The sequence below is a fragment of the Notamacropus eugenii genome, chromosome 1 (assembly GCF_028372415.1).
Source record: "Notamacropus eugenii isolate mMacEug1 chromosome 1, mMacEug1.pri_v2, whole genome shotgun sequence".
Classification (NCBI taxonomy): Eukaryota; Metazoa; Chordata; class Mammalia; order Diprotodontia; family Macropodidae; genus Notamacropus; species Notamacropus eugenii.
The window spans coordinates 241,267,413-241,280,917 of record NC_092872.1 but is presented as its reverse complement, the minus strand read 5'-3'; the positions used below and the strand labels follow the sequence as shown (position 1 = coordinate 241,280,917).

Below are 13,505 nucleotides of genomic sequence, written 5' to 3'. Positions count from 1 at the left end.
CCCAGCCTCAGTGCGTCCTCTCTTGGGGGCCTGCCTGTCCACCTCCCTCCACCCCCTCAACCTGAGGGGGGGCCCCTCCCGAACCCAACCGAGGCTTGAGAGGACTCCCCCCACACCACTCTCCCTGCCATCTTGTCCATCCCTCTGTCTCTACGAGCAGGACTGTGCTTGTCCCGTTGTACTGGGGGCGGGAGGCAGGAGGGGGCCTCTTGGGGAGATGTCAGCTGCCTTCTTGTTACCTGCATGAATGTCTTGTGTCCGTCACCATCAGCGAGCTCTAACCTCCCTCCCGCCCACCTCTCACCTATGGGAGCTGGGCCTGTGACGATGGAGAAGTCGCAGATGAGTGCCCAAGTTCTTGTGCTGTTGGCTCTGTGGCTTGGTGGGGGGGGCAGTGGGTGTCTTCTGCTGTCTACCTCCCTTGGTCCTGTCCCCAGCCCCTCCACCCTACTCTGCCCCTTCCAGCCTTGATCATTAAGGAAGGAGGTTCAGGGGTATTCAAACTCCCCTTTATTTTGAGTATGAAAAGTATAGAAAGGGGGCAAAGGGGCAGGGCTAACAGTCTACTCTTGTGGGCCTTGTTGGGGGGTGTGACTGTGTTCCTTGGTAGATGACTAGAGGCAGGGGGCAGGAACCCTGAGCCATAGAAGAGACATATGGCCCAGAGGCTGGAGGGTGGGGAAAAGAGGCATCAGGACAAAGCCCCCTGAGAGTGATATCTGTAGGAGTCCCAGCCCAGGCAGGAGGAGACACGGGCCCAGGCCTTGGTGAATTCATAGTCTGGGTAGGAAGACAAGGCTCATGAAACATGATGATGTATTTAAACGTGGACATGAGCTATAGGAACACTTGAGTGCTTGTGTCCCCAGTGGGAGTATTGGTATTGGAGTAACTGGTCAGGAAAGGTTTCCTGGAGGAACTGGGTTCTCAAGACTGATGAGATGTGCAAAAGTGGAGGAGAGATGGTGCTGTGGATAGGGAGGGTCCTCTGAAGGATCCAAAAGCTGGCATAGATCCCCTGACCATTGCATTTCCTAAGACATCAGCTCCCCTTGGGAGCCAGCCCAGGACACCTCTGCTGCCTTGACTGGTGTCACGACTGTTCTGTACCTTTATCCATACGTACCTTAGATTTGGGCATCAGCCACACCTAATCCTCAGTTATCTCCCTTTCCCTTTTTAGGGCCAAATCCTAGTACCACCTTTTTCCCCACCACCACACGAACTTTCTAGGGCTTATTCCCAAGGCGGAAAGAATCTACTCGGTTCTGTGACTTCCAGGGAATGGTGATGTTTGTATTTGTCCAAGAGCATTATTTGAGGCTTGGGGACATGACCCACATGGACACTCTGGGATTTGGCTCCCTTGTACAATTCCCCCACCAATCCTTTGGCGGCCTTAGGGTGCTGAGTTCAATAAGTAACCATTCTCCCAAGGGAACGAATTAATAAGAAAGTTGGTTTTAATTGTACACATTCAACCTGCCCTACTTTGACCCCCAGAGTTTGTGAAAGAAACTTCAATTGGGAATTGTCCCATTGAACATCTGGGCCAATTTAGCATCTAAATAGGAATCCCTAGCCCAACCCTCAAGATGCTTCCAGCATATGGTCATCTAGTTACTGGCTAGGAAGGAGAGCTCACATTCTTCCTTTCCCTTCTCCCAACTACGCACTGTCCCTCCCACAGCCTATTATAGGAGCCTCCCACCTGGTCAGCCTGCCTTCATTTTTACCCCTTTGGTAACTATGGTAAGGATATGAGGATTAGGAATTCCCAGGTGAGCACATTCCATCCACCAATGCAGATCAGCACCTTCTCTGTATTAATTGTCCACAATACCAAGAGGTGAAGTGGCTTGCCCAGGTTCATATGTCATGAATATGTGTCAAAGGTAGGACTTTGAACTTGTCTTCCCAGTTTTGCATGGTAGCCAGGACAATTTTTCTAACACCTACCTCTAACCAAGCCAGTTTTATACTCCCAAACCTTCCATGGCTCCCTTTGGCCACTCCCTTGGAATAAAATCCAAGCTCAGCCTGGTATCCAAGGCACCCATGGTGTGGGTACCCACCTATCTTAGCACCTGCTGTATCTCTGTAAAGGAGTTCTTAATTTGGAATTCATGGATTTCATGGAGTCTGTAAACTTGGGAAAAAATACCATCTTTATTTTCACCAACCTTCAGTTTTCTTTGTAATCCTATGTATTTTATTTTATGCCTTTAAAAACATGATTTTGAAGAGATCTGTAGGCTTTCCAAACCTGCTGCCACCCAAGGACCATGATATAAAATAGGTCATTGTGAGGAGTAGTGACTTAGCAATCAGTTGCTTCTCACTCAACACTCACTGCCCGATCCTGTATGGCACTTAATCCTCAGCCTTGAAGAGGTCACTAAAGTCAACCTTTACTTACCTTCTGTCATGTGCTAAAGGGCCATCTCCAGTTGTCCTCATCTATTATCTTGCTACTGGACCCAGGTGGCTCTGGAGGAGAAAGCGAGGCTGCTGACTTTGTGCAACCCTCCCTCACTGTAATTCAATTCATGGGAAAGTCATGGCATTCGCTTCCTTGGTACTCTTCCAGAATGAAGGACGAACCACAGCAACAACTATGTGCCAAGCACTGTGCTGATTGCTTTAAGAATATCTCATTTGATCCTTGGAACAACCCTGGGAGGTAGTGTGCTATTATTATCCCCCACTTTAAAGCTGAGGAAACTGAGCCAGACAAGTAACTTGTCCCAGGTTGACACTGCTGGTTAAATGTCTAAGACTGGATTTTAACTGGGGTCTTCCTGACTCCAGGCCCAACACTGGATCCAGATACTTTATTACTACCACTACTAGTACTTCTGTAGGTAACATGAAGCAGCTAGATGGTGGAGTGGATAAAGTGCTGGCCCTGGAGTTCAAATTTGGAGGACCTGAGTTCAGATTTGACCTCAGATACTTACTGGTTGTGTGACTCTGGCCAAGTCATTTAATCCTGTTTGCCTCAGTTTCCTCATCTGTAAAACGAGCTGAAGAAGGATCTGGCCAACTATTTCCAGTATCTTTGCCAAGAAAACCCCCAATGGGGTCACAGAGTCAAACACAACTGAAAAATGATTGAACAACATTTGAGCCTCATGACAGCCTGTGAGATAGATGCTATTACTATCAGCGAAGGGAAAATGCCTGACTTGCCTGATGTCACAGAGCTATTATGTATTTGGGGCAGGATTTGAATTCAGGTCTTCCCTCCATCAATGCAGATTTAAACCCATTTTCATGGCTGCCCATAATTTTCGATATGTTCATGTCCACCATTCATTACAGGATTTATACTCAGCATGTTGGGGACTTTCCCGGATTGTTTTGGAATCCCAAGGAGACAGTGGAATTCGTGAGCTATTCATTATCTATCCATTGCCCTCCGAGTGAGACTCCTTTTCAATTTTCCCAAGCCAGCATTATGGCTACACCACCAGGAAAGGATAGGCATTAAAGGGATGGACATTTTCATTCTTGAGAGAAGCTTGGGGAACTCCCCAAAGGCAGACTAGCCACCTGTCCTCAGTTTTGGGTCCAGTTCATTCATCAGCCAAGGTGTACATGGTGGGGAGTGTTAACCCTGGTTTGTAGATTAGGAAAACTAAGACTCAGGAGCTAAATGACTTCCTTATGATCACCCAGCAACCAGAGCCCAGGTGGGCCTGGAGTCAGGAAGACCTGAGTTCAAATGTGACCTCAGACACTTAACTGTGTGTCCCTGGGCAAGTCTCAACCTTTGCCTCAATTTCCTCAACTGTAAAATGGGGATCAGGAAAAATGGGGATCAGGGTTGTTGTGAGAAACAAATGAGATGGTATTTGTAATGTGCTTAGCACAGTGCTGGGCATGTAGTAGGTGCTGTATAAATACTGTTATTATCATCAGGACTTCTGATTCACGGTCACACTCCCTCACTGCCTCATTTAATAGTTAACTTCCTATATGTTTTTTGTTCTCCCAACGAGGCCATGAGCTTCCTGAGTCTGGATGGGAAGATCCCCTATGAGGGCCTACGTGGAGTAGGGACTCAGTAAGGCCTCTATCACTTGGATAGTGTGACCAGAAAGGTAGGAATGTGTTGGTAACCTGGTAGGAGTCTTCATGTCCAGCAAGGAGCAGAGAGAGGAGGCTGGCAAGGTGGGCAGGCAAGCTGCAGAGGGCCAAGAATGCCAGGAGAGCTCACACTTGATCTCACCCAACATAGACAAATAGTTGGTGTGAGGAGGGAGGGGCCCTGTCCTTGGGGAGTGCCAAACATCCTCTTCAGTCCCTTGGGCTGCCCTTTCCTGGCCTCCCCCCAGCCCCCCTGCAGCTCTTCTTCCTGCCCAGGCCTGGCCAAGCTCCAGGAGCCCCTCCTTCTCTTTCTTCCACGTGGATGCTGGATCCAGTCTGCCAGCCTGTTGGAGATACTTCAGGGAAAGAGCAGGTACCATTGGTCTGGGGCCCATGGAGTCTGGCCCTTCTCTCCTCTTCCTCCTCTGCCTTCTGCTGCCCCGCTACAGCCAGGTCAGAGCTACACCTCCTTGGCACCGAAGGTTTGAGTACAAGTTCAGTTTCAAAGGGCCCAGACTGGCAGTCGTCGGGCAAGAGATACCCTTCTGGAACCACCATGGAGGTTAGGGGATTGTATGGAAGGGGTTGGTGGGGAGGGGGCATCCAAGCCTGAACCTGAAAGAGGGTAGGAAAAGACTCTGAGGGCTCTCTTTCTCCCCTACTTGGTGCCAGCCCTTCTCTCATGCCTAAGCCCAGGGGCAGCTGAGGATGTAGGTGCTTTTCTGCCTCTGAAGGCCTCAGGAAAGACTGAGTTGTCTGTTCCCAGGCAAAGACCACCCCAAGACTCTACTTTTAAACTGGCAATGCCAACCAGTGGCATGGGATCAGAAACTAACCTTGTCCATCTGGACTTTGGTGTTCAAGGCTCAGAACTTAATTCTCTGGACTCCTCCAAAAGCCAGATGATCTGCCCAGTAAATAAGGACATGGGGAAGAGACTGGAGGTCATCTTTGGGGTCTTGGTTGTACCACTGACCCAATGGGGCACAGCTGCAGCCCTAACTGACCATATCACATTCTCATTCTCTCCTCCAGAGTCAATTTCCCCTGCCTCTACCTTTTCAATTTGACATTTCCCAATGTTATTCATAATCTTATAGACTGTTAAGTAATTTAGCAATTTGAAGCTCTTTTTTAGATTAAGAAACCAATACCCTCAGAGCTTTAAGAGACTTGGCCAAGGTCACATAGTTGTTATGCAGGAGAGTCTGATTTAAACCTATCTTGACCCAAATTCCAGGGCTTTTTCTATTGTACTGTATCACCTTTGATCCCTTCTTTTTCTCTCTGTCTCTTCTGCCCTTCCCACCCCTTACCTTAATCTCCTCTGTTCTGTTACCTGGGAGTTGTGTGGTTTGATGACTAGGTGATGACAGAATCATGGCCTAGAAGAGGCTTCTGGGGACGTTATATCCCAGGCCGTTCCTGTTAGGGGGTGTTCTATAGGGTGGCCTCGTCTTCAGACTCAGCTGCTCTCTCCCAGTGACTGCCTCCCTACCCCCTTCTCTAATCCCCAGGCCCTTCCCCAGTGTTGTTTGTGGGGGACCCAACTCCCCAAAGTCCCCAGACTCTGGAGGGGCCCAAACTTCTTCTCTCCTGCCAATCCTGGCTCCCCACAAGCAAGGAAGACCCCGAATCTTGCAGCTGAGGTCAGTCTTTCTGGCCTTGGGGTCTGAGAACCAGCAGCTTTATCCTGTAGCAATGCTAAAGCTGTTTCATTTCAATTTATCTCCAGTCACCATCTCTCCTTTCAGCCCCCCTGTCTTCCTCCTCCTCAGCACAGAGGTCAAAGAGAAGTATCTGCCAACCTTCTTCCCCTGGGAATGCTCCCTCCCAGCCTTCTCCCCAGTTCTTGCTCCTCAGGCTGGGTCAAGATCCAAAAGCTCCTCACTGATATGAGGTGTGGGAGGCTAAGTCCTCCTCTCAGCAGAGTTGGTAATATAAGAGAGAAAGGTATATAGAGCAGATGATACTGACTTTGAAGGGAGGCAGCTATAATGGGGGAATTTCAGGCACTGGGGAGTTAGACTATATTTTGGAATAAGACCTCAGAGCCCCTAAAATCACACTGCAGAGGGAACCTCGTCTTCCACCAGGGCTAATACTATACCTGCATAGAACCTTCTCTGGGTGGTTAGTCCCAAATAAGGGTGCCTGAGGGGAAGGAGCCTGAGAGGCAATGAAGAAACTGAGGCCCAGAGAGGTTGTGACCCTGCTTCTTAAGCTCTGTTCCCCTTCCTCCAACCAATGTGACCACAACAGATTGAAGGAGAGTCTTTGGGTTTTCTGTGTTCCCCTCCAGTGTAGGGGATGCTCAGGTGGGACCAGATTTCCACACCTGTCGCTCCCTTGGATTGACTCTGATCTCTCAGAAGAAAGAACTTCCCAGGTTGGGGGGAGGGGCAAGGCAGCCCCATGACCATCCCACGGGACAGGAGAGGTTCCAGGAGGGGCATCATGGTCTGGACTGGGAGCCACAAAGCCCAGATTCTGGTCATGTGCCTGTGCCACTTCTTAACTCTTTCTTCTCTGGGCCTCAGTACATGAAGAAATGAGCCTAGAGGATCTCAGGGGTCCTCCTAGTGCTACTCATCTCTAGAATGACTGGCCCAGAGCCTTCCCCATACCACATTCTTTCCTTCTTTCTCAGCAGCTTTTCCCAAGGGCAAACACAGGGATTAATAAAATCTCCAGTAGGAGCCAGCAGGGAATGGGGGAGGGAGGGAGATGAATGACAGAGACCTGGGACTTGTGCCAGCTTCCAGGTTGGCACATGACTGGGGGCAGGGGGACCAGCAGAAGGGAGGGCTGTGGTTGGGCTGGCAGTTGGTAACCTCTCCTTTCCCAATCAGGGCTGACCCTCTTTAGAATTGTGAACGGACCATGTTTTAGCTTGGTGACCCCAGTCTCCAGATCCTGGCCAGCCTGCCTCCAGCCTTTTCTTCTTTAGCAGCTGCTGGGGATGGAAGCTTGAAAGCAATGTATACGTATAAGTAACTAGGATCTACTGCAAATGTTACTCCTCACAATGATATTTGTATTTTAACAAGGACCAAAGTTTTAACAGGAAATTCAGTTTTAAAAATGAGCACTTATTAAATACCTACTGTGTGCCAGGCACAGTACTAGACACTGGGGATACAAAGATAAAAACAAATAGTTTCTGCACTTAAGGACTTTGCATTGTTTTTCTTGAATCCCCTTAAGTTAGGTACAAAGCCAAAATCAGGAGTTTTATGTTGAGGAAAGTGATAGAACCCGAGGAAAAGAGGAAGGGAAAGTAGCATGGAGGGCACTGTTAAATGGGGGAGAAAGAGCTGTTTCACCCACGACCATTTATATTTTTAGCAATAAGAGCTAGAGCTTATACTATAGGGAAGAGCTCACCCCAATCCATTGTCTTATATTTTACTGTTTAATGATTTCTTGCTAACCAGGCACTAAGGTCTGTTGTTCCTGTGCTGCTGAAAAGTCTCCAAGGGCTAACAGCTTCTCTTACATTCTGTGCCTCTAAATTTGAGTCCCTGGCATAAAACCAATTTCCCTTATCCTCATTACAGCCCTGGCCAGGGGATTGGGGTACAAAGCCAGATGAGATTCAGCCCCGGATTGGAGGACCTTTCACTCTCAGGGATGGGTTGGGGGGAGGTGGGTGACAAGGACAGAAATAATTCTGATACGAAGGATAGGGATAGAGACCATACCTGTGATTTCCTGAGCATAGAGAATTCTCAGGGGAGGAAATTCCTTCTACCAATATAGACTGGGACCTTTTCTGCACCTGCCTAGAACTCTGAGGTTAAGTGACTTCCCAGAATATGTCAGAACGACCTGGAACCCGAGTCTTCCCCAGCTTTAAGGCCAGTCTTCTGTCCACCAAACTAGCAGTTCTGAAAACATTTGGTCTCAGAATCCCTTTATATTCTTAAAAGTTTTCCTAATGTGCTTTATATGTATCAATATTTACTGTATTAGAAATTGTAATGGATACAGTTTTAAACATTTAAGAAGAAAGCCCTTATATATTTATATAAGTAGCATATTTTTGTCAGTTAGTGAGAACGGCATTGTTTTACATATTTTTTTGCCAGTCTCTAATGTCTGGCTTAAGGGAAGATCGCTGGATACCCGTTACTGTAGACAATTTGTTGCAATATGTCATTTTGATTAAAGTATGTGAAGAAATCTAGCCTCACATAGATATGCAGTTGGAAAACAGAGGCAAATAACATCTTGGTATTATCATGAAAATCATTTTATGAAAGGTCCCACTTTGAGAACTGCTGCCCTGAACCATCACGATCCCAAGGAGAGTGAGCTATATGAAAAGAAGAGAGGCAAGCAGAGTCAGAAAAAGGAATCCCGGGAGAAGGAGGATCACCTTTGCAGAGAATCTGTCACCAGAGCTGGGCTTCAGAGGAAGGAAGAGACAGGAAATACACTTCAGATATGGCGAGTGGGGCATCTGCAAAGGAATGGAGATGAGACACAACTGGATAAGAACAGGAGACAGATGTTTGGCTCTAAAGTCAAATATTTGAAGGGGACCCTCGTGAGATGAAGCTCCACCATTGGTTGGAGTCAAATTGTGACTATAGCCAGGAGTTTATGCTTTTTTTTTGGCAGGTATGGTTTTTCAATATTGAAGTAACATGAGTTAATAGCTCAGGGAAGGAGTATACTGGAAAACACACTGCGAGTCAAGGCTTATTTTCCAGCCCTGGTCCTGTCCCTAAATTTACATTGGGATCTCTAGGCAAATCACTTCTCCTCTAGGAACCTTGGTTTCTTTCTTTATAAAATGAGGGAGCTGCTGTGACAGGTGATGCACTTATCTCTGTCTCCCAGAGACCCCAAAGCTGATCCCCTATCTCCATCTACCTTAGTTTCTCCCTCTTCCAGCAAAGGTTCATTCCCCACTCTTTAGGGAAAAAGAAGAAAATGTGGTCCAGAAGTCCTAGGGAGCTAATTCCAAAAAAATGAAATCCAAGTGTCCTGCTTCCCAGCCCAGCATGCTCATTCCCCCTAAATCTCTCCAATATATCCTGAATGCATGTCATTGATCCCTCATTCTTTGGAGTTTTCCATTCTTCTCCACTCTGTCATCCTCCCTGGCCCTCACCCACTTCCCCCTGAACCCATCAGCTCCCTAATCCTATTGATTCTATCTCTACCACCCCTCCCTTCCCCATCTCCTCTTCTCCACTCATACCACCATCACCCAGGATCAGATACCCATCACCACTCACCAGGATTATTACAGTAACCCCTTAGTTGGTATTCCTGCTTCCAGTAGGTCCCTCCAATCTGACTGCAAAATGAATATTCCTAAAGTGCAATTTTGATCATATTTCCCTGCCCAAGAATCTTCAGTTGCTTCCTGTTCCCTCTAGGATAAAATATAAATCTCCATTTGATATTTAAAGCCCTATACAATCTGACTCCAACCTATATTTTCAGACTGGGCTTGCATTACTCCTGCTCTCCCACTACATTCTAGCCAAACTGCCCTATATCCTGTATATTATTTAATCTCCTACTTCCTGGCCTTTGTCTTGTGTGCCTGGAATGTTCTCCCTCTTCACCTCTGCCTCAGTTTCTTTCAAATCACAGTGCACGTCACCCCCTTCAAGGAGACCTTTTCCTGATGCTCCCAATTGTTAGCAATCTTATCTTCCAAACCCCTCCCCCCTGCAAAAAAAATCCCTTTGTATTCACTCTGTATGTAATTTGTATCTGCCCGTATTCTTTCCTCCCAATAGGATGTATACTTCTGGAGGGAATAGATTGTTTAATTGTTACTGCTACATTCCTAGCGTCTACCACAGTGACAGTAACTGATGAAGAATACCGCAATAAATTCCTGTCTTACTCTTAGCCCTGAATCTTTGCTCAAGTTGTTTCCCCAGAACTAGACTGTCTTTCTTCCTCTCCCCTTCCTGAAAATCTACCCACCCTTCAAGGTCATCTCTTCCAGTAAGTCCCCCTTGACTGTCCCCCACCCCCACGAATGCTGTGCCCTCTCTGCTTTGACCACCTTCAAGTCTGAACCACTATCTTATGTGATTCTGGACAAAGCCATTCGCCCTTTCTCAGCCTCAAATTTTCTCATCTGTAAAAGGAGTCTGGAGTAGATGGCCTCTGAGGTCCCTCCCAGCCCTGGTCTGCCCTCATTATTTCATGTGTAAGTCTTGTCTCTCTAATTATGCTGTGACTTCCCCAAGAGCTGAAATTGTGTCTTTTGGGGGGGCTTCAATTTCCCAGACATCTGCTGGAGCACTCTCTGCCAAGAGCAGAGCAGTTAATCCTTTCTTGCATTGCCTTAATGATAATTTCATCCTTCAAACGGCGCCAGAACCAACAAGGGAAGAAATTCTATCCTGGATCTGATTGTTACCAACGCAGAGAAATTGGTGTCTGGGATAGAAATAAATGGAAATCTAAAGGAGAAAATGACTACTTCATCTTAGAAACTATGATTGGGGGGAAAAGATGGACCCTAAATGTTGGAAGAGATTTGAAAGGGTCCAGAAAAAGGCAAGGTTGACTTCCTTTCTATGGCAGGGATGAGGTCTTACAGATGAAAATCTGAAGATTCATACAGAAACCATCCTCATGGGGAAGGAAAAGGGAAGTTACCTGCAGAGAACATTGATGAATAGAGAGTTTGTGAACCAGTTTATGGTTTTTTAAGGCTTGTACACAAAATAAAAGCAAGGCCAGGTAACTCTTGATGAATCCAGAGGTGTGATGGGATGATGTAAGGATAATCTCAGGAAAACTAGTGATGTGAATAAGCTAAGACTGGCAAGGAAACCGATGAATAATAATTAAATAGGAATTTTTCATGCTCATGCTCTATTGGGGAAGGAAGGAAAAACATAAAGGAGAGACCCACTGCTCAGGGAATAGGGGATGACAGTGACTGATGATGAAGAAATGGTGAAGCTGCTCAATTTGATTGATCTTGCCTGTTTTCTCAGCCAGGGAAAATGACCCTTGGATAGAAGAGCATAGAATAAAAATAGCTGATCAGGCCTTGATACCCAAGATAAGTGAGGAGCTAGTAAGGAAGCATTTAGCTGCCCTTGAAGTCACCTGGTCCAAGTGAACTCTGTCCCGGGGTGCTGAATAAATGGGCAAGTGCAATGAATGGCTGGGCCACCATTCATGATCTCTGAAAGATCATGGAGGATAGGAAGGCAACTTGTGGCACAATTTTCAAAAAAGGGAAGAAGATGTAATCTGCAAACTGGAGCGTGGCAGAGAGCTTGACTTTGATTCTTAGTAAAATCCCAGAACGTGTTATTAAAGAGATGGATGGTGCACATCTCGGGAAGAAAGCTGTGATTACAAAGCACAAGCACCATTTCAGCCAGAGCAGTTCATTCCAGACTCCTCTTGTTTCTTTTTTTTGACATGGTTGCTAAACTGGTAGATCCGGGTTATGCTTATTAGTAAAACATTTGCCAAAGTCTCTCATGTTCTTCTTGAAGAAAAGATGGAAATTTGTGACCTGAGTGACAGTATAATTAGATGGACTTAGAACTGGTTGAATGGTTGAACTCGAAGAACAGTCATTGATGGTTCAATGTCATCTTGGAAGGAGGTCTCCAGTGGAGTGTCCTACAAATCTGTGCTTAATCTTATGCAGTTTAACATTTTTATCAATCATATCAACAATTAAAATTTTATTAATCACTTACTGTGTGTAACGATGGCAGCCAAGTGGTATAGTGGATAGACTGCCAGGTCTGGAATCAGGAAGACCTGAGTTCAAATCTGGCCTTAGACACTGACTAGCAGTGTGACCCTGGAGAAGTCACTTTACCCTCTTTGCCTCCATTTCCTCATCTGTAAAATGAGCTGGAGAAGAAAATGGCCAACCACTTCCAGTATCTTTGTCAAGAAAACCCCAAATGGGGTAACGAAGAGTCAGACATGACTGAAAACAATTGAACAATAACTATGCAAGTCTCTATGCTACACAAAAAGTGGGTGCAAAGCAGTCCCTACTGTAAAGGAACTTATATTCTGTCAGGAGGATAAAACTTGTACAGAGAAGAGTAAATCTAAAGTAATTTCAATAGTAAGAGAAAGCAATAATAATTTTGGGGAGGTACAGGGTCAGGAAAGGCATTGAATAGGAGTTGGTACTTGAGCGGGGCTTTGAAGAAAGTTGGGATTCTCCAAGGTGGAGATGACGAGGGCCTTTGTTCCAGAAATGAGCAACCATCACAGCAGTCACAGAGGCAAGAAATGAAATGCTGTATACTAATAGTTTGACTGCAGTCCTGGGGGAAGGAGAGGGAATTGTGAAGAGGTTTGTGTAAACTTGGCAGAAGGCAAAACTTCCTCACCCTTGCAGTAATCCATAAATGTCTTGGACTGTCTCAGAAAATAGGGACCTCCTTCATTGTAGGTGGTTGGACAAAACCTGGAGGACCACTCGGCACAGGTATTATTCCTTGAAGGCAGAAACTTTCATTTTTGTCTTTGTAACTCCAGTCTCTAGCACTATACCTGGCACATAGTAGGGATTTAATGAGTAACAGTGATAACAATAATTAGGATTTGTATAATGTAAAACACTTATGTTAATGTATTTACATATGATGACACATTTACATGTGTTTGCATATGTTAATGTTTTAAATTTCACAACAACTCTAGAAGGTAGGCGCTTTTTAATTGACTTGGGGCATTTACCTCCTTGGGTCTCAGTTTCTTTATCTGTAAAATGAAGAGATTGGATTCACTGCTCCTCAGGGGTCCCACTCTAGGTGGATGATATATGTCTGAGTGTTGTGATGAAGTGATGCTTGTCCAGGTGTGAGTTGGACTGGATGGCCTCTCCTCTCCCTTCCAACTCTGAAATTCTGATTCTCTTGTCTCCCCTGTAGCATTTGGCACAAGGCTGTGTACAGTGGAAGCCCTCAACTAATAATAAATGAAATGAGTGAATAAATAAATGAGTGAATGAAGAATATGAATTACTAAGTGAATATATGAATTAATGAAGTGAACGAATAAATAGTGAATGAATGGCTCATGTGATGAATTACTGAGTGAATGAATGAATGAATGAATGAATGAGTGATGTGCCTTTGTTAGGCAGTGTGCAGAGATCACAGGAGGCAGCTGTCCTGAGGAAGATGGATGGCCCAGGTCTCTGAGTAATCCCTAAATATCTACAGATGCCATTCCTGGGCTAGAGGAGGTGAGGCTGGCCCCATCCATGAGGAACAGGAGTGGAGCCATGTGGACCCAGGCTGCCATCCCCTTTCCCAACTGGGAGGTGGAGGTGACCTTCCATATATCCGGGCTGGGCCGCTTGGGAGCTGAAGGGATGGTAAGCATCCACCCCCCTGCCCTGTCACGATGTCCATTCCGGGGGGGGCTTCTCTTGTCTG

At 46.2% G+C, this 13,505-nt stretch overlaps 1 protein-coding gene across 1 annotated transcript in view; it reads left to right on the top strand.

Moving 5' to 3' along the window:
* Positions 1–100: 100 nt before the first annotated feature.
* The window catches only part of LMAN1L (lectin, mannose binding 1 like), a 42,842-nt gene continuing 29,437 nt past the window's right edge, over positions 101–13,505 (top strand). The window contains exons 1-2 of the mRNA XM_072624387.1: positions 101–4,654; positions 13,290–13,444. Of these exons, the coding sequence (XP_072480488.1) occupies positions 4,486–4,654; positions 13,290–13,444 (324 nt within the window). The 5' untranslated portion in view covers positions 101–4,485. The remainder of the gene's footprint in view (positions 4,655–13,289; positions 13,445–13,505) is intronic.